At 36.1% G+C, this 24,351-nt stretch overlaps 1 protein-coding gene across 1 annotated transcript in view; it reads right to left on the bottom strand.

Annotated features, from left to right (window-relative positions):
• Positions 1-24,351, bottom strand: part of NTNG1 (netrin G1) — a 150,158-nt gene that overhangs the window by 27,184 nt on the left and 98,623 nt on the right. Inside the window, exons 4-5 of the mRNA XM_010006670.1 lie at positions 23,163-23,189; positions 6,172-6,339 (exon numbers count right to left, since the gene is read on the bottom strand). Of these exons, the coding sequence (XP_010004972.1) occupies positions 6,172-6,339; positions 23,163-23,189 (195 nt within the window). The remainder of the gene's footprint in view (positions 1-6,171; positions 6,340-23,162; positions 23,190-24,351) is intronic.

The following is a 24,351-nucleotide window of genomic DNA, read 5'->3' as shown; positions in this document are numbered from 1 at the left end:
CCTCGAGGAGGAGGAACAAGAGAAAGAGGACACAGAAAGCATGTTGAAATAAATGCGTGGCACAGTCAATTTAGTGTCTTCACATGGGAGTGTCCAAAAAGGTTCAGGCAGAGTATGGCATTCTTACATCTCGCAGAGGGTTTTGCTCACTTTCTTCTCTTAAGTAGCTGCACGTGACAGCACAGAGATGCAAGAGAGGGGCAACTCTTAGAGTTACTTACGTTGACAGCCCAAGCTGTGCCAGATATATCCCGGCAGACATTTATCACACTTAGGCCCTGATGTTCCCTCCTTACACTCACAAAATCCTCTGTCATTACAGCGATCATGGACTGAACCAAAAGGGTTACAATAACAGTCTGCAGAAACAAGACAACACATACACACTAGATTCAGGTCTACATATGGTGGTAATTCATTCAATACCAATAAAGGATGCATTTCCAGTGTAAAAGGTAAAGGAAGACTGTCTATTAAGGATACGTAGAGTAGTGAATAGAAGTATTACAGCTTCATTTATTTGTTTGCATATGTCATTTCAGGAAGAGATATTTTACAATGTGAAGAGAAAAAGTAAACTGAAAAATCATAAAGGCAGAAGATTCCATGTTCTTTGAGGGTAAGTGTTTATAATAAATTCTCTTTTGGTAAGAATGTATTGAACAATTTAAAGAACATTAGAAAAGCTTTGCATAGTATGGATATAGCAACGTGCCATCAGGCTGAAATGCTTCGCATTATTAAAACAGGCTTATCTATATTACTCAGTATTTTCAGAAGCACTGAATGTCTTTACAGGGCCATATAGATGCACTTTACTTATTTGCAAGATAGTCTTCCTTTATAGTTTTGAGCAGTATAAAAATGTATGTGGATATTTGCCATTAAATTGATGAGATTGTATTTATCAGTGATGTTCATAAACCATTTACATATTCCAAAAAGAAAAATTTGAGGTGAGCAGTCATACAGTGCAGAATTTATCAGAAGTGGCTTTATGTTGCCTTTTTCATTTCTCTCGCCTCCTAGCGAGCAGATGGAAAATGCAGTGAGGTTCATTCCCCACTGTATATTTTCCATGTGTGTTCAGCTAATTAAAGAATGACTAGGGTAACCCATTTTCTGCTGTAACACTTACTGTGTTGTTAATTCACAGCCCTTTTAACATGACTGCACTATTTGTGTTAAGCTTTCAGCTGGCTGAAAAAAGAAAAAAGGACAGTAGCTAGCAGAGCTCATTTTTGGTACTCCTGTTCATCAGTTGATTATTTTAAATGAAGGGCTGCATCTTATTTGTATGTAGACCCATGTAGACCCAGAGTAACTCCACTGTCATCTGAGACCACAGACACATTTTGGCAGCATCTGATCTCTGCTGCTGTTGAAGGCAAAAGATACACAAATCTATTCCTAAATCTGGGCAACCTGCTGGGAGTCTAGTTTTGTGTCTACGAATCAGTGCTACCTTTGGCAATTGTGCCCTAGCATTAGGTTAAACCTCAACAATATTGTAAATTATTAAATGGAGTTGAACCAGGAAGTAAAATATATTAAAAAAATCCAATGGAAAAAATATAAAAGGAAAAAATTGCCAGGAAGGCATTTGTCATCTGTTGTCCCAGTGTTTATTAACTATAAATTACAGATGGCACTTTGAACATTTGGCATGCTGAAGAAGACTAGTTACCTTTGGCAAACAGAGTTCTACAATAATAAGAGAGTCAATTAACTAGCAACATTCATTAATGAAGTTGAAAACTGACATGCCAAAGATAATGTGCAGGGCTGAGCAGAATTACAGCACAGTGAGTGCCATTTGAAAAGCTGGCAGTTCTGATGTTCATCGGATGTAGAAAACGTTCATGTAAACAGGCATAGAGCCGAGATACATACTGAGTGCAGGAAGTAAAATCTGCTTAAAGAGTGTTTATAGAAAATCTTGAAAGGCAAAAAGCTTGGAATTACACTAGAAGCAGGTAGGGTGCAATTCTTGTACATTAATAGCTTAGGTGGACATAATGGAGTTACAGTGATTTAAACGTATTGGTGAAAGAAATCTATGGCCTATGATATTCTATATTTGCAGATATATAGTGGTATTTTCTAGAAAAGAAGAACCTGACCCTGAATCAGTGAAAACTTTCCTAGTGAACTCTATCATATAAACATGTAAGAAGTACCAGGCACATGTTGTGCTATTTAAGGGCAAGTAGGCAGTGGAATCAAAACTTTAAGCCAGGCCCTTTTATAAAAGTAGTATGTCAAATCAGAATACCACTCAGACTCAGTAATGTTTAGTAACTGAATCTAGCCTCCATCTTTCCCAATACACAATTGATACCAGAGATATATAACCTACAGAGGTCCACCAAACATCCAAGCTCACTGTCCAGCACAATGTCATAGTCTGTGGAACACTTTCCTTGACCTGCTAAATACTTAAGACATTGAAAAGCTCAAAAGCCACAGTTCCGGAGTGCTGCAGGCAGTATGTCCAACAAGCTTTAAAGAACATGAAATTAACATTCCTGTATCATCCTCACAAGCAGACCACACACCAGATTCCAGGGTGGGGAAAAAAACCCCTGCAGATCTGAACTGGGAAGGAATATTCCTACTAACTTCCATCTGGTGACTGCCAACAAAACACAATGGAAATAAGTAAAAAAAGAAGGTTGGAGAAATAAGGCTGAAGCTTGCAGGCTTGCTGCTTGTAAGTCTGGGTTGAGTGGCAACAGGACAACCCCCAGGGTTCACTTAACAATATAGCATTAGGGTTTCTAAAGGTCTCACTGCTGTTAACTCATGTTTAAGCCTAAGTGACTCTAAGGCTGGCTTTCTTATAGGTGTGACAATAATTACCATTTTAGTATTTATGTTGTAAGGCAAAGAAAATATTTTATTACTCTGGGTCTACTTGGTGGTTTCCATGCTAGAAATGCTCACCTGCATGTGTATTCACTGAAATACAGAGTTATTAGGAATATCAAGACCTTGTAAAAATAAAAGGATCTTCAAGTTGTTAAATTCTTGTTCACTGTAAGCATATAAAGTGAATTATTTTAAACTTTATAATACTTTGATTGATTTAGAAACTGCAGTTGCCCATACAAGGTAATTCTGCAGTTAATGGCCAAATCCACAATTTTTTGATATTTCACTTTAGGAAATAAAATTTATTTTGCTTCTAAAGAAAATAAGGGCATAATGAAATCAGATTTAAGCCCATGATATAACATGTTGCACTTGGTTCACTGGTAAAAACCTTCTCAGTATTTAAATTCTTTGTAACATGTCAGTTTTTAAAATGAAACATTTTACATTTTCTCCATTTAGTTAGCATCCACTGAGATTCACCAATTTGTTATCCATGTACTTACCACATAAATTCATGAAAACTATATAAGTAGTTGTGATAAATCAGACCCAAAGCCCCATTACCTGCTGTCAACTAGCTTACCCAAACATTGTTTTACTTTTCTACATACATGGCTGAAGAGGAAAGAATTAGCCTGGAAAAACGAGACTTTCATATGGGAATAGGACTTGCACCTGTCACTGGAAATCTGCTTATTAATATGTCCATGCTAGCATTTCACTCATACTTAAAACCCAAAACACTGCTTTTAAACTCAGAGAAGAGAGAAATGAGCGTTTCCAATAGAGCAAGACCCTTTGTGCTTGACCCAGAAGGATGGTGAATCCATCAGCTCTCTCAGAGCTGAAAATACTCTATAGTTTGCAGTATTAAATCTTAGGAGCCCCAGTTCCCAAGCACTTTAGAACAAGAACAAACTTATCTGTTTTCTGTAAGGAACATAGGAGCCTGCTTCACTTCACTGACTTATTACAAGAGGCAATATGAAAGCCTTGGCAAGTCAGCTAGGATACATGCATTTTGTGTGCACTGCAATCCTGAAATCTTAGACCACGGAGTATATTATTTATTTAAAACTTATTGCGTGATATGTAGCAAACCAGGGACTGATCCTATAGTCATGTTCCATAGTACAATTCTCATGGGAGCCCAAGAGAATTCTGCTTGTGTTAAGGTGGGGAAGTCAGCAAATGCATCACATTGCCTGTTTAAAAGTTTTTATAGACGCTTGTTAAATGAAAGGTTTTCTAATTTCATTTCTGTAGATTCTGGACAATTTTGAAGTGCGTAATTATTTTTTTACTAAGCATTCTAAATACATTACTTGCAAATTAATTTCAAATTTACTTAGTTTTGTCTCCAGGTTTAACATCCTTGTCTTATGTAGCTAGAGCTGCTGTCTTAGCATTTCAGTGCACACAGGAAAACAATTTACTGAATGAGCTGATGAAAAATCCCAGAGTAATTTAGTATAATATTCATTAGGCCTATTTAGGAAACAGAAATTATACAGCCCTGATGTCATACCAATAATGTCCATCATCTACATCAAACAAATATGAAGAACAGTGGCTTTTTTTCCAAGAACATTTGATTGGCTTAATCTCCTCAGCACAGTCATACAAGATCATGACTTGCCTATTAATGTTCTTATTAGCTCAGTCTAATTAATGTCAAAGGAGATCACGCATTTTCTGAATGTGTTGCCAAGGAAAGTTAAAGAAAGGACACGTGAAATGCAGTGTGTGGATGGATCTGGGTGTTTATCACAAAATAAAATGTAAATCTGTCAAGCTGCAGACTGAAACAAATAATAGCAGTGAAAATAGTTTCTAGCTTGAATCTCAGCAATGGATTATAAATTATATTAAAATATAATTTATATATAAATTATATATGTATTTATATATACTTCACGGAGAAACTGCTTGTTAGAAAATGTCTCGTGGACAGAATTACATTAGCCAGTCACAGTTTTTGTAGACAAAACGTTAAATGTTTAATGCTTGTGCTAATTACAGTCTTTGAGAACAGAACACTAATACATTTTGAAGTTGCAAAGGATTGTTTTTAACTTCTGTATAAGTTAGAGCCTCATAATTTGTTAGAGGAAGCTGTTACTTTCTAAATCCAGGAATAAGTAGTATGCAGGTAGGAAGGAGTATTATTTTTCCTCCCCATATCCTGTGTTTTTCAAAGCAGAGCATATGTATTTATATATGTGTATATATGTATATATATATATTTTATATATGTATGTATATGTATTTATATATAAATTGACTGTATAAATTATATTAAAATATAATTTATACAGTCATAGTCTATCTTGGCATGAAAAAAATCTTTTAACTACTCTTTAATTTTTCTTCCTGTACAATAGAAAGAAAAAAATCAAAATGAAAATCTAGAACAAGTTCTACTGATGTTTATGTCTATAAGAAATGTTATATAATAAATCATCAACCTCTGTTTGTTATTAGAACAGCACCTTTTGTGGCTACCTATTAACTGCTGGCCATTGTATGTGGCCTTCTGTATTGACTACATTCAATCTTCATCTAGTGTCCTTTGCTATATACTGTCTGTAGTGACATGAGAATAGTGTATATTCTTCTACTGTGATAAAGATCTTATTACTTCCTAATAGCTTTTAAAAGTATGTTCTGACATTTCCTTTAATTCTGCATTTTGGCTATTTATAGCATTTGCTACATGTAAAGCACTGTTTTCACCCAGGAATCCCTTTTCTAAATTGACATAATGTTAAACTCATTTGACAAATTCTGCTCCTAACCACATGGGTGTATCATCAGTTTCTCCTCTAAGGAGCAGAGTGGTAATGCTGCACTTGCAGCCCTGTGTCTGGGAGCAGAATTAGCTGCAACATGTTTGTAAGTAATTGAAGTGGAGAAAAGGGCAGCTACAACTTTTGTAGCTCTCCAGGCAAGTATTGAAGGGTCTGTACTTATACAGGTACTTATGACTCAACCCTCTTGTTTATTCATGTGCAACTCCACTGTGGCTCCTTCCTGCAGGGGCAGTTCTCAGGGGCTTCCTGAAAAAGTCTTCCCAGGATCCTTAGCCTGGGAGGTTCATGGTCATATACAGATAAAAAATGCATCCTTGTGGCTGCAGGGGCAATGGAAATGAAGTGAAAAGTCTACACAGATGTTCTTATCCATTGAAAAAGCTCATTCTGGCTCAACTGGCAAGTAAGCAGCAGTGGTCCCTAGCAGCTGCCAGTAGCTGAAAAGGCACAGAAGAAAAGGCGCAGTTATCCCGGGACTGACCTATGCACACATTTTCATCGTCCAGCTCTGCAGAAGCATTTCTGAAGTAGCCCAGCCTGCATAACTCACAGTGCTGACCTCTAGTGTTGTGCTTACAGCTCACGCAAATGACCGTATTGAGCAGCTCGATGTAACTGCACCGGTTGGAGTGCCCGAAGCATTCACAGTCTTTCAAGGAAGAACAGAAATGTATACCAAATGTATGCAGCAGCAGAGTAACAGCACATTACATGCTTAGTAAAAATGAACCATGAATAGAAATATGAATGAATGGCGCATACATGTTCATCAATGTAACATGGACAACAGCAGATGTTTATCTGCAATGAAAGCGAAGTTTATTTCAGGCAGGTTAGCGTGACCCGACGACCACAGTGTGATGTTGAAGGTTGGCTGTTGTTGGCAGACCTGATGGGACTGAAGCATTTGCAGTTGTAAACCTTTCAGGGCTCCTGGAGGCTCACTTTCCACTGATAGAAATGCACTAGTTTTTGCACTTTTGAGATGAGTACAAATCAAGACATGGGGAAAACTTCCTCATATTGAATAAAGTGGACAAATTTGTCAAACTTTGTGTTGCTTAAATCCACAACTATAAGTACAATAAAAGCTAAAAGCTTCATTCTGACATATGTGGTGGGTATTTAAAAATACTCCTGAACTCTCAGGGTACTGCAGCTGGTAGGCACCTTGGGAACCAGACTGTTTTCTTTCAAGACCAAACAAATCACTAGTTTGACAATTTTGGCCAGCACCTCCTAAAACAAAAACAGAGAAAAGGAAAGTAGAGCAATATTATCTAATAGCTACTCCTACAGTACTTCTGAGGTAGGCATTAACCCATCCTTATATTCTGAGATGAAAAACAATTGGGCAAGAATAGATCATGAAAATTCTGAAATGTGTACTGAAGAGAAAGCATGATTTCTACAGCCATCTGAAATGCAGCTGGCACGACAGCCACTTTTTAAAACGCTTTCATTAAATGTAGAATGCTTGCGTCTTTAGTCTTTAATCAGAAGAAGTGCTTGGTTTTATGCAGAAAGAAGTAGAAATTACAAACATATCAATATCAGCTTGGGTAAGTCTAATCACTCAACTCTGTGATTATGAGCCCAGAATGAATGCAGGAAAGTTTATTAGGATGATCAGAGTAGTAGAGGGCCTATTTAAAAAGTGAAGACTAGCATAATTTGGCTTGTTTAGTCAGGAAGCTGAAGACATGGGATATCACTGGTCTATAAATCTATCAAGGAGATAGCCTTCTGCCATCCTAAGTGAGCATCTGTGCTAATGGACAACACTGGCACAAGAACAAATGGGTGTTAACCGGCCATTGAGAAACTGGAAATTAGGAGATGCTATCTAGCTATTAGGGCACTGTGTTTCTTCAACATTTCCAATTTGTAGCAAAAGCACTGATGCTTTAGAGCTGTAGTTTATTAACTGGTGAGAGAGATTATGGTATGTTTCCTGCAGTAATGCACTATAGGATGCAATGACTTGAAAAGGCTTCAAGGTCCTGAAGTTAATTTAGACAGTCCTGAAGTTAACTTAGTCTGTAATTACATAAAACTGTAGCAGAGGTGTAAAATATTTCCATACATAATGGGGCCCAAGTCCCCTGTGCTGCTTTTCCTACATTATGCTGCTGATTATGCTAGGGCACCTAATGAGCCCACTGATGGTTGTCATAGGACATGTATTTTTATAAATAAAAAGCAATCCTGGTACATGTTTATGAGTATGTTATACAGACCTGCTGTTTTCTGAGGTAGCAGACTGTAAATAGCATCTTTTCTTATCCTGTACAATGCTTAGCACAACGTATGTTTAAATGTTGAGAAGTGCCTTTCTGCTGCCAGGAAGCATGAAGTTAATTTACATATACAGATTTAGTTAATATATGCATTCTTGTTCTCTTCAATGTTACACTGCTAAACTAATGTTTTGTGGTTCATGTCAATCTGAGAATTTTGGTGCCTTTAACTGCTGAAGTATAGTGAAACATTTGGTGTCTCAGTAAGTTACCACTTGATGTAAATGAGAGGGAGGAAGACAGCGTTCATGTTTATTGTCTTTTGCAGCTGGTTGGTATGATTCAGCATCTCAACCAGCCACCCAGCAGCATTTCTACCCTTGTATATCCATCTTGCTCAAGTAAAAACTGCTTGTGTGGGACAGAGGCAACAGATCTAAAAGTGGAACCTAGCACTAGCAGACAGAAATCACAGGGAAAATTGACAGTAAGTTTTTTGTGTTTCATTTTTAAAATAAGAAACATTGCTTCATAATAAGGAATCTGATCCTTCTGAATCTTGGATTCAGAAGCAATGCTGCCTTAGTTCCTCTGTCTGACAAAGGACCTGTCTTCTGCTACCACTGGACAATCCGCTTTGTTGAGATGACACCACACTGTATATTTGTCACACTTTTGACTAAACATAAACCATACTGCAGGTGAGTTTAGAAGAAATAATTTACCTTGTTTTTTTGAATCAGTAACAGGCAACAGAATATTGCATTTTTAGGTTTCAAAATTATGTATGCTATAAAGAAGCAGAAGTAAAGCAGACTATGCTACATCATCTTTCGTGTTTGAAGTAGCAGAAAGAAATTGAGAATATTCTGTGAATGAATGATTACATTGCTTCCACTCTGAAATTGATATAACCTTCAATAATATTCCTACTACACAGAGTCAGCTATTAAAAAAGCACAGAAAAAAAGCTGCACATAAAGTAATTCACTGCGTCACAAGGGTTGGTCCAAATTATGATTTGGACTCAAGAAAGATCTGGTAACTACAAATGACTTAGTTTGATGTACACACATGCTCCTAAACATACGCAGAAGAACTACCCAAGTTCAGACGTGGCTCATCAACATTAAAAGTAAACAATGAGGCCATTGTTGGTTGCATTCCTATTGGATGTCACTCTTTTGAAACAACTGTGCTGTGTGAAAGAAAGCATTTGTCTCAAAGTTAACTTACACTACCATACAGGAAAGCTCTAGGAATCTTGATCATCAGACTGGTAAATACTACATGGCATAGGAAAAAACCCAGTTCACTCAAAACCAGTGTAACCTCCCATCAAAGATCAGCAGTGGCACAAAGGAAAAAAAAGCATGGCAAGTAGTGATTAATTTTTTTTTTTGCTATTTTTGCTTCCTTCCCCATATCAGATGAAATTATTTTGCTTACTGCTATTAGCCTAATCTGTGAATAATTTCTTCATCCCTCTCTATTTATAAAAAATATAATGTAATGGGCCCTCATATGACTGAGATAAATTATTTTCTCCACTGCCTACATGAGGTGCTACCCTAAACCAGCCAAACAGAACACGTAGAATGGCAGTCGACATCCCTCCTGCAGGGAAGCTGATACCTGGCCATGCCGCATGGCCTTTCTAGCTCATGTGGTTCCCCTTAACCAGCACAGCAAGACCAGAAATTATTAGACTTGGCAGCAGCACAGCTTAAGGTTTTGAGGCACGTCTCTGGCTAGCAGCCCAATCACTTCCATGCACTGGCAAAGCCATGCAGTTGCTGAAAGTGACTGGGGAAAGTATCCAAATCAGGCTGCAAATGGTTTACCAACAGTGATATGACATGAGTTTACAGCACTGAGTACCATGTGCCAGAAAAGATACAGATAAACTGGAGACAGTTTAAAGCTGAATAACAACAAGGAGTAAATGGTTTGGAAAACAAAACCTCAAAGGAGAGGTAAAGATAGCTAGACAGGTTAAATGTGAAGGAAAAAGGGAGAAGAGTTAGCCATGTTAGATCTGATAATTTTTTTGAGATGTTTCAGGAATTGTCAAATCCCTTGCCAATTCACAGAAATATTGACTGTATGCGCCTTTACAGAGTATTTCCAATGCAATGAGTCTATTGCAATACTCTTCATTCAGTTGTAGAAAGCGTGACAAAATTACCCATTGAAGGAGAATCACAAAGAGATTAACAATTCCCCCCCCCCCAAATACTTTTTTCCCCTGTTAAAATGCTATGCAGTTACATCTTTGAGGTGACATACTGTTGTGCTGTGGCATGTGCTGAAGGCATCAGCTGTGACCAATAAAACGTCATCACATGAAACAATAGTAAACACACATGGAAGGGAAGCATAATTTTTAAAATAAGACAGGTAATGCATGAGACAGATATTAGTGTCATTTCCTAATTAGAAGCACAAAAAGTATTTCAGTCAAGGTGTATTCAAAATAATATTTTTTTTTTTTACATTTTTCAGGAACTTTGTGTTCCTCTACATACTAACAAAAGGCAAACAAAGATGATTTTATTGTACCCTCAGAAATCACCTGCTTCATAGCAAACAGTATGGCTTGTTATGATCTCATTGAATGGGCCAACTAAGGTAAATAATTTCTGAATATCCTTATTCCTTGTTAATATATTAATATTAATGAATAGTGAGATATTCCCAATAGCTACAGAAAGAGAAAACATGTTTATACATACTCCTTACAGAAAAATTCATGAGGAAAAACAATTAGAAGATCTCAGTCTTCAGACTGTGAATGACAGATATGCAAATGACACATGTTGTATGTAAGTCAGAGTGAACACTGGCATCCTTCATGATGCTCAGATAATTCCATTATTTTGATAAGACACTGAATCATCATTCAAGATGTAATGCCTACAGTCTGAATCTGCACACTCTTAAAATGAAGATGTAATGCCCATTTACAGTGCATTAAAAGATATAACTATGCATTATACTCCATGGCATTTACAGATTCTCCTTTAGGATATGGACAATGATGTTTAATGTCTTGCTTGCCTTCACATAATCTGCTTACGTATGCTTACAATTTATGTGTATCAGTGAGGAAAACAAGACTCTAGCAAACATTTGCTTTCTAGGCAACAATCTGAATGGTCATATTCATACATGAAGCTGCTTTAAAAAAATGTCATGTCACTTTATATGCCAGCAGTGACTGTCTAAGAAACACATTTATTATTTTCTTTGTATGACTTATGTTTATGTCACTTAATGCTTCTGTTGTTGTCAATGAAGATGCCTCACCAGAAAGGTGATGGATACACTTCACAGATACTCCAGATTCATACAGTGCAATGTTTTCACAACACAGAGCACTATGGAGTCACTGTATGAATCCAAGAATTCCTACCTCTCTTGTGGTTTGCAACTTGAACAGAAGAAACAGTTGACATAGCTAATTTGGGAGCAACTGGATAGGTAACAAAATGAACAGTAAATTAGAAAAGATATCATATAGGAACAAATCAAGAGATTAAAATAAACCTGTTTATTTTCTAACTTTTAAATTAACTTTAACAATGGTGGTTTTGTTTTTTTTTGTAAGGAAAGGGGGAAAATTAGGGAAAATTAGTTGCATACTATCAATTATTGAATAATTTGAGCTGTAATATCCAAGATAAAGGGAATGTAATTAATATCTGCACACTTTGGCAGTTTTGTGTTGGAGGTTATTTGATGTTTTCTCCCAATTCATCACCAGTGGTAACCAGAGTGGGCTGCAGAGGGTTTTATTAAATTTACATGCATATTTATTCTGGCCTAATAGCATAAACAAAGAAAACACAATAAAATAATAGTAAGTATATGCAGATTTCAGTAATTATTCTCTTCATACATTATCCTTGACTGAAGTTTTAATCTACAATAAATATTAAACACTGTAGCAATATGCTACAAACACATAATCTGACTAGAATGCTTTTAAGTTTTTGTGTTTTCTGCTTCCTAACAAAACGTCTTTACTGAAACTTTTTATTTTTGGGGAAGATAAACTGAATAATTTTGTGCTGCTCAAGGTATATTTTGCAACGAAGTTAAGCCTTAGATCACAACCAGTGCAATTAAGCTATGGAATCCATTAGAAATGCTAAGTATAATTTCACTGGAAATGTTTTGATTTAACATTCTTGTGAATAATATAGGCTAATCCTTACAAAAAGCAGAGGAGCAAAGATCAGTCTGGGTTTATTTTGTTTGAAAAAGCTTGAAAAATATAACATGGGCTAAATGAATTTACTAGAATGCTAAGTATCATTCATCAGGGATATTTAATTTAAAATATTTGAGTAATGCAAGCTAAAGTAATTCTTATAGAAAGCACAGATCAATTAGTATTTCTGTTTTGTCAGGCACATAGAACCTTGCATATGTAACATGGTAGATTTTATATTTATGTGCATATGTTTTGATTTGGTTGTGTGATTAGGTCATGTGTATTAACTACAACCCTTCCAGTGTAGTTCCCCAGCAGATTCCAAATACATCTTATTCAATTTAGTAGCGATTTTCTAGATCACCTTTTCATTAATTTTATTTTCCATCTGTATGTGTTATAGCACAGAAAGGACACCCTTTCAACAGTCAAAACAAGGCAGAGGCTAGACTTCTGCAGGGTTGGTTTTTTTTGGAGCAAAGGGCATTAAATAAAGAGAACAAAAGGATGTTATTTTTTATAGTAAACAAACATTTTGAAATGTGAAGTGTATCTGAATGCAACTTCAGATAACAAAGAACCTTACTTTTATTAGTCATTTTGTGTTGTTTTGTGTCTTTCAGTGCTAATCATCATGCCACAGTCTGCAAGTAATTTTTTTATGTGGCACTCAAATTGCAGAAAACTGAGTGTAGCTTGCAGACACCTTGCTTGTACTGTGGATGGTAGGCTGGCTGAGAATGTCTCTCAGCTCACTTGGGAAAACAAAGTGGAAACAAGACATTAAAAATGCGTTTGAGATAGACAATGACAGTCTTTCTCAGTCAAGAATCTCAAAACTTACTCAAAATACAGACTACTGTCTGAATTAAGTCCAGTATTACCTAGGGCTCTCTGTATCAGTACTTATAACTTGTGTGTCTGTTCTTCCAGACTTTTTGCAATGATGTTGTGCATAATATGGGTGTTGGAAGACTTGTCAGGTAAGGTTTGTTTTATGGGTATTTTCTCACAGAATAATACTACTTAGTACCAAAATGAGTTGGATTGTATTTTTTACTACTTCTTCTACTATGTGGGACTCCTTTTAAAGCAATTTCAGTAATTTTAGACTACTAGGAATTTTACAGCATCCTACCTTGGTTTGGTTTAGAAACCTCAAGGGAAGAAATATTCGGCCATATCCTATCAAACTTTGGAGGATCTGCATGCATCAGGAAAAATCAGGCTTTGTTATTTACATCTGTGATATTTTTCTAAACAGGCAAGCATATGGACAAAGACATAGATTACAAACATCCAGTACAGGACTACTCTAGGTTGCACTTGAACGGTACATGACTCCACAGTGAACAAGAAAACAAGCAACTGATGATTCCCAAAACACCAAATGGACATAAAATACTGTGCATAACAATTTATCTTCTGTGAATTAAAATATAATTTTTCTTGATGGGAAGGTACCCTAGACCAACATGTGATTCTAACACCAGGGACAAAACAGGAACATATTCTGTTAAATCTGCTGTATAGAGATAAAATGACAGTATTGGAAAAAAAGAACTTCTTACCGAAGATGCATACCTTACCATAACATCCTGGTTTAGGCTCTTCTGAGTGAATTATATTTCTCTTCTCAGAAGAAATATATTTACCAATACAGGGGGCTTTTTCTTTTGCTCTCACAGTTCTGTATGTTGTATCTAATTTCTATCACCTCTACTGATGTATTTTACAGCTTGATTTTTTTTTTTTTTTGTAGATACAATGAATGTCTATACAATGTGCCACCTACACGTAGAAACATTTTGTTTCTCAGTGAATGAATCAGCTCTGTCTCTTCTGAGCTCTCCTTTGGTCGATGTGCTTTTGTGACTGGGTAGTGGAGGGTGATAATCCTTAGCAGAAAGGTGTTCATTATTGGAGCTATGAGTGAGTAAAGAGCATGGGGTTGTGGGAGGAGAAAATAAAGCTATTATTTGAGCCCTGATATGGGAAACTGTATTTATAGTCTATTTCTATTATAATTCCTTCTCTGTTTTCATGTGTGTAGGTATGAACATCAGATTTGGACCATGTTTTTATCAATTCCTGTGAGTATTCCAGTGGTTGTGTTCCTTCTGAGCTGAAGAGTTTTCCTTAATGGTCACATCAGCCTACATAGTGGGGGATACAAGTGGGGAGAGAGCTATTTCTTCATTTCTACCTACAGAGAATTTGGTTGGGTAGTGAGTAAATTGCAGTTGTCACAACCTGGTTGGCATTAAGGGTCTGGGCTTACAGGCCTTCTGGAAGAAGGTGTGTTTCACTGTTATGTCTACCTTAGCAGAAGATCTGCAGGGATGTTACAACAAACAGACTAGAGTTTCAAACATCTGATGTGGAAGGAGGACATAATTTTTTTCCAGAGTATCTTCTGACTCATTTGTCAAGGGTGAAAAGAAATCTGCTGGGTGGGGATATCTGCCTCAGAAGTCCTCCCACATATAGAACAACTCAAAGAAAGGATGATGACCTGCACTGTAACATTTACTGTTAGGTAATCTTCTGCAATTAAATCAGTCAAATTGTGGTATAGTTGCATAATAACATCATATTCTTGCATTTTTTTTGTGCTTTTTCCTTATCAATAACACGGAAGAAAGGAAAACTGAGTCAGTGTGTTAGATTATCAGTCTGTTGATCAAAAATAACCTGCCTCTACTGGTCAGATCCACCAATTCACACACATAGGAAGTGCAAGCACAATAGTCAGAGTGTATGACAAAAGGTATCTAAAAGCCATGCTCACTGAGCTGGCAGGATAACCCTAGCCCACTGAACTCCAGTTCCACGCACCTGAGACACCACCTTCCTCCTCCTGAAACACTGCCTGACTGGTTACGTTAAAGAAGTTTCCAGCACACACAAATTATTTGCACAGTTAATTCACTGTAAAAGTATTGGTAGTTTTATGAACACTTAGGCTTGAGCTAAAGATTTTAAAGGGACTGGACATCTGAGAATACATGTAAAAATCAGGAGCTAAAAAAGGAAAAGCAATCTTCACTGAGTGCATTGTCCTGCTGTCCTGTGAGCCTTTTTCTCTTTTAGTCATTGTGCAACATCAAGGTTGTTGCAGAAAACCTATAATATTTCAGACTGGAGCTTCTAGTATCCCACTTCTGTTGTTGAATACTGTGTGGCACACCTACTCCAAAAACTCACACTCATAATTGCTTGCAATTGAAATGGCCTAGGTATTACCAGAAGTAGTAGCATCAAAGCTTTGTCATGTCTCAGGGCTAATCCTCTGGAATATGTGTCATTTAATAAACTTTAAGTCCTATCTAGGAAATCAGATATTTGATATAATCTGATTCATATATTCAATAACATTTCATATAGTCTTATTCTGATGCTGGTTTCCTCAAGTAATCTTTTGTCCAAATAAAATTGTTACTTATATGACAGAAAAAACAGTGTCACGTATTTTTTAGTTATTCTGCAAATGTTCTAGGTCTGTGCTCATTTTAGCCAAATTACTTAAAATGCAGGTTGTGACTTACTGCAAAATAATTAAAAATTCCCTCTTTAAATTAGACTGCATTGAACTATGTTTCGTAATGGACTTCTAAAACAGTAAAGAGCATATTTACAGTTTCTGAAGATTATCAATTAAGTATTATTACTAGTGATAATTAGTAGTTATTAGGAATAATTACAGCCACCTTAGAAGGGATTCTGGAAGTAATTTTTTTCCCATCCTTTGAACATAGCAGGGTTAACTTCAAAGTTAGATGAGGTTGTTGAGGGTCATATCCAGCTGACACCAGCCACTACCTTCAGTGTCTCTGGGCTGCTTGGCAATGTAGCTAATACTCCTGGGACTCAATACTTCTGCTATGTGGTGCATTTTATTATTTAATTTTTTTGGTAAAGATAATATTTTTTCTTATATTCTTATTAATAGAAATTATTATCATAAATATTACAGGCTTCTTGATAAAGGCCTTTCTTCTTATCTTAGAAATGTTCTTGGTTTGTTTTATTTTGATGGAGACAACTTGTAAGTGCTTTATCAAAAAAAGGTATGTGAGATGTCCCAGTTGAAGAATGTTGACTGTCATTCCCACAAGTATATTGGAGCAGATGAGTCATCCTTTGAACAGACACTGAGGAGATTGACTTAGCATCTAGCTATTCCTTTATAGCAACTTGTGAAAATATTTCTAGTCTTCAGTGATTGCCACTAAGGTTTTTATTTACAGAGAAGCTGACAAGATAAACCAAGCTTTTTCAGAACAGTTCCATGTGTGGACACTGTATTCTGCAATTAAAGTTATTATTTCCAGAATAATTAATGAATTTCGGTGTAAGTAATCTAGAAGATATATAAATCCACTGTAATATATTCTATGATAGCTGTTCTGGGCAAACAAGGCTACAGGAATGTGAAGAAGTTTCTAAAAGTACATTTTACTATTATTATTTAAAAGTGAAGCTAATGTAGGAGCTTTGAGAGTAGAGATATGTGAACTACATGACTGAGCAGAAAATCAGATATGTTAAATTTGCATTGGAAATTTATGCATTTTTAGTTACTGTTGTTGTAAAGACAATTATATGCATAAAGTGATGATTGGAGAAAAATCTTTCTCTCATCAAGTAAGGAGAAACTGCATTATATAAGGTGTGTGAGAAACTCTTTTTAAAAAAAATATATATATATACAGTATCAGAATTACCTATGATATTAAAGGAAAAAAATCTGTCTCAAATATTGACTGGAACATGGGCTACATCATGGTTTCATATTGGCAAACAGTGGAAATGAGAAGATAGTTTCAGGCTGAGACCAACCAGGCAGCTGCACATGAAAAGAACCTGTCATGATGTTGGCAGAAATTATTAAGAAAGTTGTTGATTTCTCACTCCAACCAAGTACTGAGCTGGCAGTAAAATTAAAATGCATTCTTGCTGAAACTGGCTATCTTTCCTCAGGGATGAGGAGCACAGGTGATAGAATGCATGAAGACTGTGTTGCTGCCTGGCCATCTGCACTCTACAGCAGACTAACGTATTTTCATCTCCTAAACTGTTTCTGCTGACCCTGTCCACAAACAATGCATCTGCTGAGAACTGCTAGTAATGAATCAGTAAGTCTTAATACCCACTCTCATGGTGGACAGGGAGGACTTGTGTTGAGAACTATCAAATTATAATAACAAAAAGGAAAACTAGAGGGGCAGACTGATTAAGATGTTTCTTAACTTTCTTTCAACTTCTATTTAAAACACAAAAAATCATTATAAAAATTGTCAATGTTAGCTTAATGTTTCTAGTAGAAGTCCATGTTCATAGTTACAGAAAGCTAGCCTGACATCTGCCTGTTTTTAACCATGAGTAGCTGAGAGTAAATATCTATTCTAAAATACACGTCTGCTGAGCACAGTGGAGTTATATATATGAGAGGGGGTTTAGCTGTTAATATTAGACAAAGAATTAAGAATAATAAAAAATTATGCTCACTGAAATCAATTTAGCAACTGTTGAAGTTACTGAAGTTGAACTGTTGACTTTACTAGCAGATTGGTATAATTTGGTGTATTTGTTATCAGTTCATATTCCATCGTTTATTGCAAGGACCACACTTTTGTTGTTATAGCATTTCTATCTCATTAGGTCTGAGGTCTTGATAACCTACCTCACATAAAATTTGCCTTTCAGCACCTTCACAATACTGCAAAATTTAACCCATCCAAAGGCAAGAAATGCTGAAAAGGTTTTTATTTTTAAAAAATCACCCCTTTATTTTATTATGCTTAAAAATATTACTTGGCCAGTGCTAGGCAATATTTTTTGGAGCAATGTAGGAAGTTTCATACCTGTTCCTTTGAAGAAAGGAGAATTCTGCATAAATGATGTGGTTGTTTTATGGCAGCTCCTCAGCCATAACAGCTTTTATAACTGTTGGAAGAATTTAAATGCAATTAGTCTTTTACGTGTCCACTTGTCATCTCAGAGTAAAAGAAAGTGATCTTTTTAGAAGTTTAACAAAAAATACTCCAGAGATCCAGCTCTGGAAACTTTTACATATCTGACAAAAATCTACTGATTTTAAAAACATGTTGGCTAATTTTCAAACTAATGAGGTCTGAGGGAGGATTCTTCAATTTTAAGCATTTCCACTAAAATATCTGCAAAAATGCACAATGAATTCAATTTCACACAATTTCATTTTTGAAAGGAAATATTTAGGTAGTTTCTCATGACAAAAAAAGGAGATAGTTCTGTTGATAAGTTTGTGGAGGTTGTTCCTTTTTGTTTTGATTGATTCTATTTTATTCCTATAAAGATGATGAAATTGGTCGATTAGGATTATTCTACAGTAATTCACAACTGATGAACAGTAAATCAAGATCTTTCTTTTAAAAATCAGAATGCTGACTTGGAAACTTCAGTCTTCCCTTATACTCTATGAAATAAACTGATTATGTCTATGGAATGGAAAGAAAAGGAGAGCATAAGATATATCAGTGCATTTTTTCCCCAGCAATTTCTGCCTAAGCTTTATCGATAATTAGACTTTCAAATATCTTTGAGGATCATGTCTGCTCTCTGTAAACTTCCCTGAATAACTGTAGCTAAACTTACACATAGTGCAAGTGCAATGTGTTTTGCACAGGTACTGTGGCATATACTGAAATGCTGAGATCTTAGTTTTCTATAGTGTTCTGTCTCTTGATTGTTTACTGCTGTTAAAACAAAGGTAAGTGAACTAAGTGATTTCCTGTATACTACAGCTAATTAAAAAAGCACTGAAAAGGCAATTCGACTGATACACTTTAACTAACCCAAGATGATGAAGGTAAACTGAGATGACAAATGAGAAACAATACTAACTGTAAGCGGCCATGTCTACTACACTGGTAAGAACAGCTCTTCTTATCTGTTAAAATTGGTGGATCTGGCAAAACATAAACGGAAACAAAGGCTCCCACAAGCCCCACACCAACAACCTGTTAGTGCTCCTTGGAGCAGCCTTGGTAGTTTCTGACCTTGCACCAGAACTCACTCCACAAAGAGGTGGTTTGTGCTCAGTGGTGGTGTCAGTGCAGGTGCTTTGCTTACTGTGTGTGCTTCAAGGGTGAAATCCTATTTGTACCGTAGAAAACTGGCTTTGTCATGAATCCTACCAGGTAAATAAAGTACTCACAGTTTCTTTTATTTGGAATGTTAAATATCTTTCAGATCCCATGCTCAAATGAATGCATTATACAACATAGGCACTCAGTATTTTCTTTCAGCCCAGTAATGTTTTAGTATAACAGAAAGTCTAATAATTAAAGTAAAAATTCTGAGTTCTTCAAAGTATTAAAGGAGGGAAAACAAATACTGTTACTGGCTTATAATAAGTTAATTAGATAAGGTTATTGCCTTAGACTAGAAACCTGATTAATAATATTATTTATGAAAAAGATCTGGATATAATTGGATTGAAAGGACAACATTTTGCTAGTATGTCCAAAATTATATTATATATGGTCTGAAGAAAATATTTAAGTGTCCTAATGAGATAAACATCTTAATAGTCTCTCGACAATAGAGCTCACTATGTAAAAATTGACCTCAAATAATGACAGAAAAGTAACATGCAACCTAGTTCTTCATGTTCATATCTTGCTGAAATATGTGGGTATCATCTATATACTCTAGTTCAGTGCTTGGCATCGTAAGGGCTTTGGGACCATGACTGTAAATTTACTGAGAGAATTCTCAATACCCAGAAGGGGGCAAAATCAGGTCCAAAATACTTTGTGTTATTATAAAAAAGGAAAAAAAAAATCCACTAGTATTTGCTTCCAAAGCCTTTTAAGACATATTTATTACATTAAAATGTCATAACATACAAGTAAAACAAATAAAGCTACTCATCCTGACACTATTTTAGTTCCAGAAAAACACCTACTAGATCTCTCAAGGTTAAGAAAACAATAAAACAAAAAAGTGCCCATTCAGTCTTAATTTTTACTTTTGTGGTTTGCATTTGTTGTCATTAACAGCAACAACAAAAGTTCTCTTAATTTGAAATTGGCTATAAAGAAGGACAAAAACATAGAAAACAAAGCGGAAAATACCATCTGATTATCATGATTGCATCTTGCACTTGGGTGCACTATCCATCTCTAAACTCTGACTCATCTGCCACCAGCAGGCTTTAAGGTGATAATCACCCACACAGAGCCATTTGCACATCATGTCTATCCTACCCTGTATCTAATTATACCCTTTATAACAAACTGTTTAGCATAATTAGTGGAGTTATGTTTTACAGGAATAAAGATAGAAGCTAGAGTTTAGAGGATTAAACTTTTTGAAGGCGTGTATGTGCAGATTAGTAATTTGGTATTTGGTCATAATAATGAACGTTTTGATGCACTGGTCTGTGAAAAACTGTACAACCATTATTTTAGCAAGTAAAATAATGGAGTTTTCAGAATATTTATATTCTGTATGTAAGCACTGGTTCAAATTATGAAATGGTTTTGGGACTCATTAATTGCTAACACTTTCACCAGTATTTTTCCAGACATGGCTGAAAAATGCTGAAAGGGCCAGCACTGGAATCAAGAATGCTGGAAATGACCAGAGACCCTATTACTCAACTGATAAGACAACAGCAGGTACAAATGACCTTGGTGGGAAAGCTCTGATTTTTAAATTTTTCTTCTAGATGATCAGAAAGGATGTTTACTTAATGACCACTCCTTTTTTATGTTCAAATTATTGATGAGCTGCTTTAATACCAGATTCATTGAGGTAAAAAAGGAATAGGGAATGACACATATATGTGCACACAGGTAAATATATTTCATTTGTCCTTGCTTGCTTTCATTGCAGTCTTCAAAGTGTTAAATGAACATGGCTTGCAGTGGCATCTTCTTTTTATGCTGGCAGTTTAGTCTTCATAACCCCCCACCTCAACCCCATCCTCCTTATACACTAGGAAAAGCTAGAAGCACACAAAAGCCAATGATCCTCTGCTAGTCTTTGCTGCCAGGCAAAATCAAACCCAAACTCCCATCTCCCAAGAGTAAGTTCCTGTCCCTAGACAGGATAAAACTCTGCTGATCTGAACATAAACATTGTATTAGCACAGACAAACGAAGAAATAATGCAGAATCTATTAAAGCAGCCACAACTAATTAATCTTGTTTCGTTTTATGTGTTAATTGTACTTCTGTTAAATTCTCTTAGAGATCAGGATAAATTTATGGGATCTATCCTTGTTTAACGATAATTCAGCTAATTCTATTTTATAGGAAAGATGTTCAGAACATTGTGCAAGTACAACTGCTTTCCCCCTGAGCTATTTAAGAAAAAAAACAACACATGAAAAAACAGAGTATCAGTATTTACTTGTGCTCATGAAGAGATGCTCATGCTTCATCCTTTCCAGGTAGGCAAAGAACTTGGTTGAATTCTACCACATATTATTTCAAGACATTTACAGCAGATTAAAAATAAAGCATAGACTTGCAGAAACTCTTGTATTTCCTACAAAATGTTAAACAGTTTTCCCTTTTGTAATACGTAAACTGTACTTATCACCCCTGCTAAAAATGTAGAGGTCAACAATGCATCCTTTCAGGTCACCATTGTTTAAAAGGTATTTGAGTTTCCCTGTTAAGTTTTCAAAGGCCAACATCTGCTGATGCTCAGAAATGGTAGATGTGGTGACAAAGGCTGCATGGAGTGTGAAGTGAAAACACAACCATATAATGCATGCAACACAGAACTAAGAAACCACAGCACAAGCAAACTCCAAAGAGCTATTTTCCCATTCATTTAATTTCTGTTGTTAATAGCAGTAAGATTCCTGAGAACAGTGACATTAACTTATCTTTCATTTAGTTGATTGCTATGGTTATAAAATATATGTATAAACACAAGTTTTGAAACCATCATATCACTATGCCTTTGCAGTCATGCAAATGCCAAAGGTGACACTAGGGCAGGAACAACGCATTATTGAGACTGAAGGCTTTCATTGTCCTTGATGCTGCTTCACCATTTGAAGCTGCAAAACAGGTGCCAAGGCATTCTGCTGTTAACACTGCTCTATTTGCAAGCGGGCTAGTTTTGATGGCACTTAACTTGCTGTCAAGAGCTCAACAAATCAGAACCATTCATGAGCTTAAGTAAACAGAGCTGATTTATAAATTGTCAGACCTGACCCTGCATCATAAGAAGTTTTACCCAAATTATTAGAAGCTTTTCAGCTGGATATCAGGTATGGCAAACTGCATTTTACTACTGTGATGCTTTATCATTTTGATCACACAAGCTGCATCAAAAGCCTCTGTGAAGCTGAAGCTGTAGGGAATATTCTTCCAGTCAGCCACAGCAGGATCCCATTTCTGCCTGCCTGCTTTACTTGTAATCAGCTAACATGTCCTGACGGTGTGTCCTGCTCAGCTCATAGCTGAGCTACTGTGTGCTTAGTCCCTTCAAGTGTTTTATTTAATCAATCATTCATTGATGTAATAGTTCTTCACACAACTGTGTTACAGTTTAAGTGTAATATTTTTGCGCTTTAATTCCATACGGGAAAGCAGGTTTTTGTCAAAGGAGATAATTCTGCTTATTTTGTGGAATAAAGTCCAGTTCAGAGGCTGCTGGAGTTAGTGCAAAGATTCTAGCTGATACACTGCATTTGCTAACCTACTTCATACAAACAAAAAGTTTCCATTTATAAATTCTTCTGCTTGCTCCTTGAATTTACACACACACTTGTATGAAAATTAGAGGTCCTATTCTTCTTATTAGAAAGCACGTTTTTTTTCTTAAACTTTTTTTGGGAAAAGGTGTAATATTACATGTTAATGCAATAGAGGAAGGCCAATACACAGTCCCCGCACTATAGAGCAAATTTTCAGAGAAACATTATCAACAACAGAAAGGGATTTTGGGAAATTAGATCCAAGAAGCTGAATGACAATGCCAAACAATACTGGTTTAATTACTTACTACCAATACTGGAAATACTTGGTATACCTGGAGAGAAAGAAAACACAAAAAATATAGTTAGCTGCTTGGTGTAGTTGGCTGAGCTATTGCATCTTACATTCTGAAAACAATTTTCTCCCAATTTTCAGAATATTATATCAATACACACAGCTAAACCCAAGCAACTGCCAGTATGTAGCCAGTGTCTTTAGATTTTTCAGTACGAGGCAGCAGGGACCACTAAAATGTATTGACAGATGGGTATTTCTGGGACCTCCACCAGCCCTCTGAACTTCATGAATTTGTTCAGAACAGTTTTGTATTTCAACTAACCAGCCATTAGGTTTAATGCTCTAGATAAAAATATCAGTCATGCATGTATTATGCAAATCTAGGAGAATAATTTAACCAAGGGATAGATCCATTGCTAACGGCTTTGGCCAGCTGCTCAAATCAGTTGACAGTTTCTGTCGCATTAACTGCACATAGCCATTTTTTCCTCTCTTACCTGATGGTTATCTGAATTAAGCTATGGAAAAGAAAGGTAATTGAGCGAAACAATCTAATGCATTAAGTTGGTCGTATTGACTAAGCTTCTCATTGATTTTTTTCTTTTTTTTCTGTTTTCGTTTCAATTCCTAAGCTGAGTTAATAAAAGGAAACCATTCCAGAGGCAAGTGAGATTTACCAGAAGAGGTGGGGCTGCTGAGGAGTAAAACTGCTCTGCTGGATTAGCAATGCAGAATCTCATGTTGCATGATGCAGCCTCATCATGTAGCTTGTTGTCAGGTCCGTCCTGAAAGGTGTGTCGCACAAAAATATGGACATGAAATCTTTCCTGAAATGGCACTATTGCTAGTCTCCTGGGTTAAAGTCACAAACTGCAGATCAGTATTTAAATCCCAGCTATTTGCATCCCCTTAGTTAAGGACAGTTTGCCTCTTATAAGTTTTATAGACTTTTCATGGCATCCATTTTACTGCAGAAATCTGTCTGTTTCTCCATTAAACATCTGCTATACTTCTTTCAACATCTATCTTGATGTTGTATCTTGTTCTGAGATGGTATGGACCTCATTCTGCAAGTAAGCAAGCTGGAGTGAAGGAATGTCTTGGAGATAAATGGTATTCACTGTAGGCAAGGTTGTAGAGCCAACGTGGGAACGCTTCTAACTTGTGGCACAGCTAAGACAATGCTGAAGTAGTTACAT

Source organism: Chaetura pelagica, unplaced genomic scaffold, assembly GCF_000747805.2.
Source record: "Chaetura pelagica isolate M959 unplaced genomic scaffold, ChaPel_1.0 scaffold69, whole genome shotgun sequence".
NCBI lineage: Eukaryota > Metazoa > Chordata > Aves > Apodiformes > Apodidae > Chaetura > Chaetura pelagica.
The sequence above is the reverse complement of the archived record's forward strand: the minus strand, read 5'-3'. Positions and strand labels throughout refer to the sequence as shown.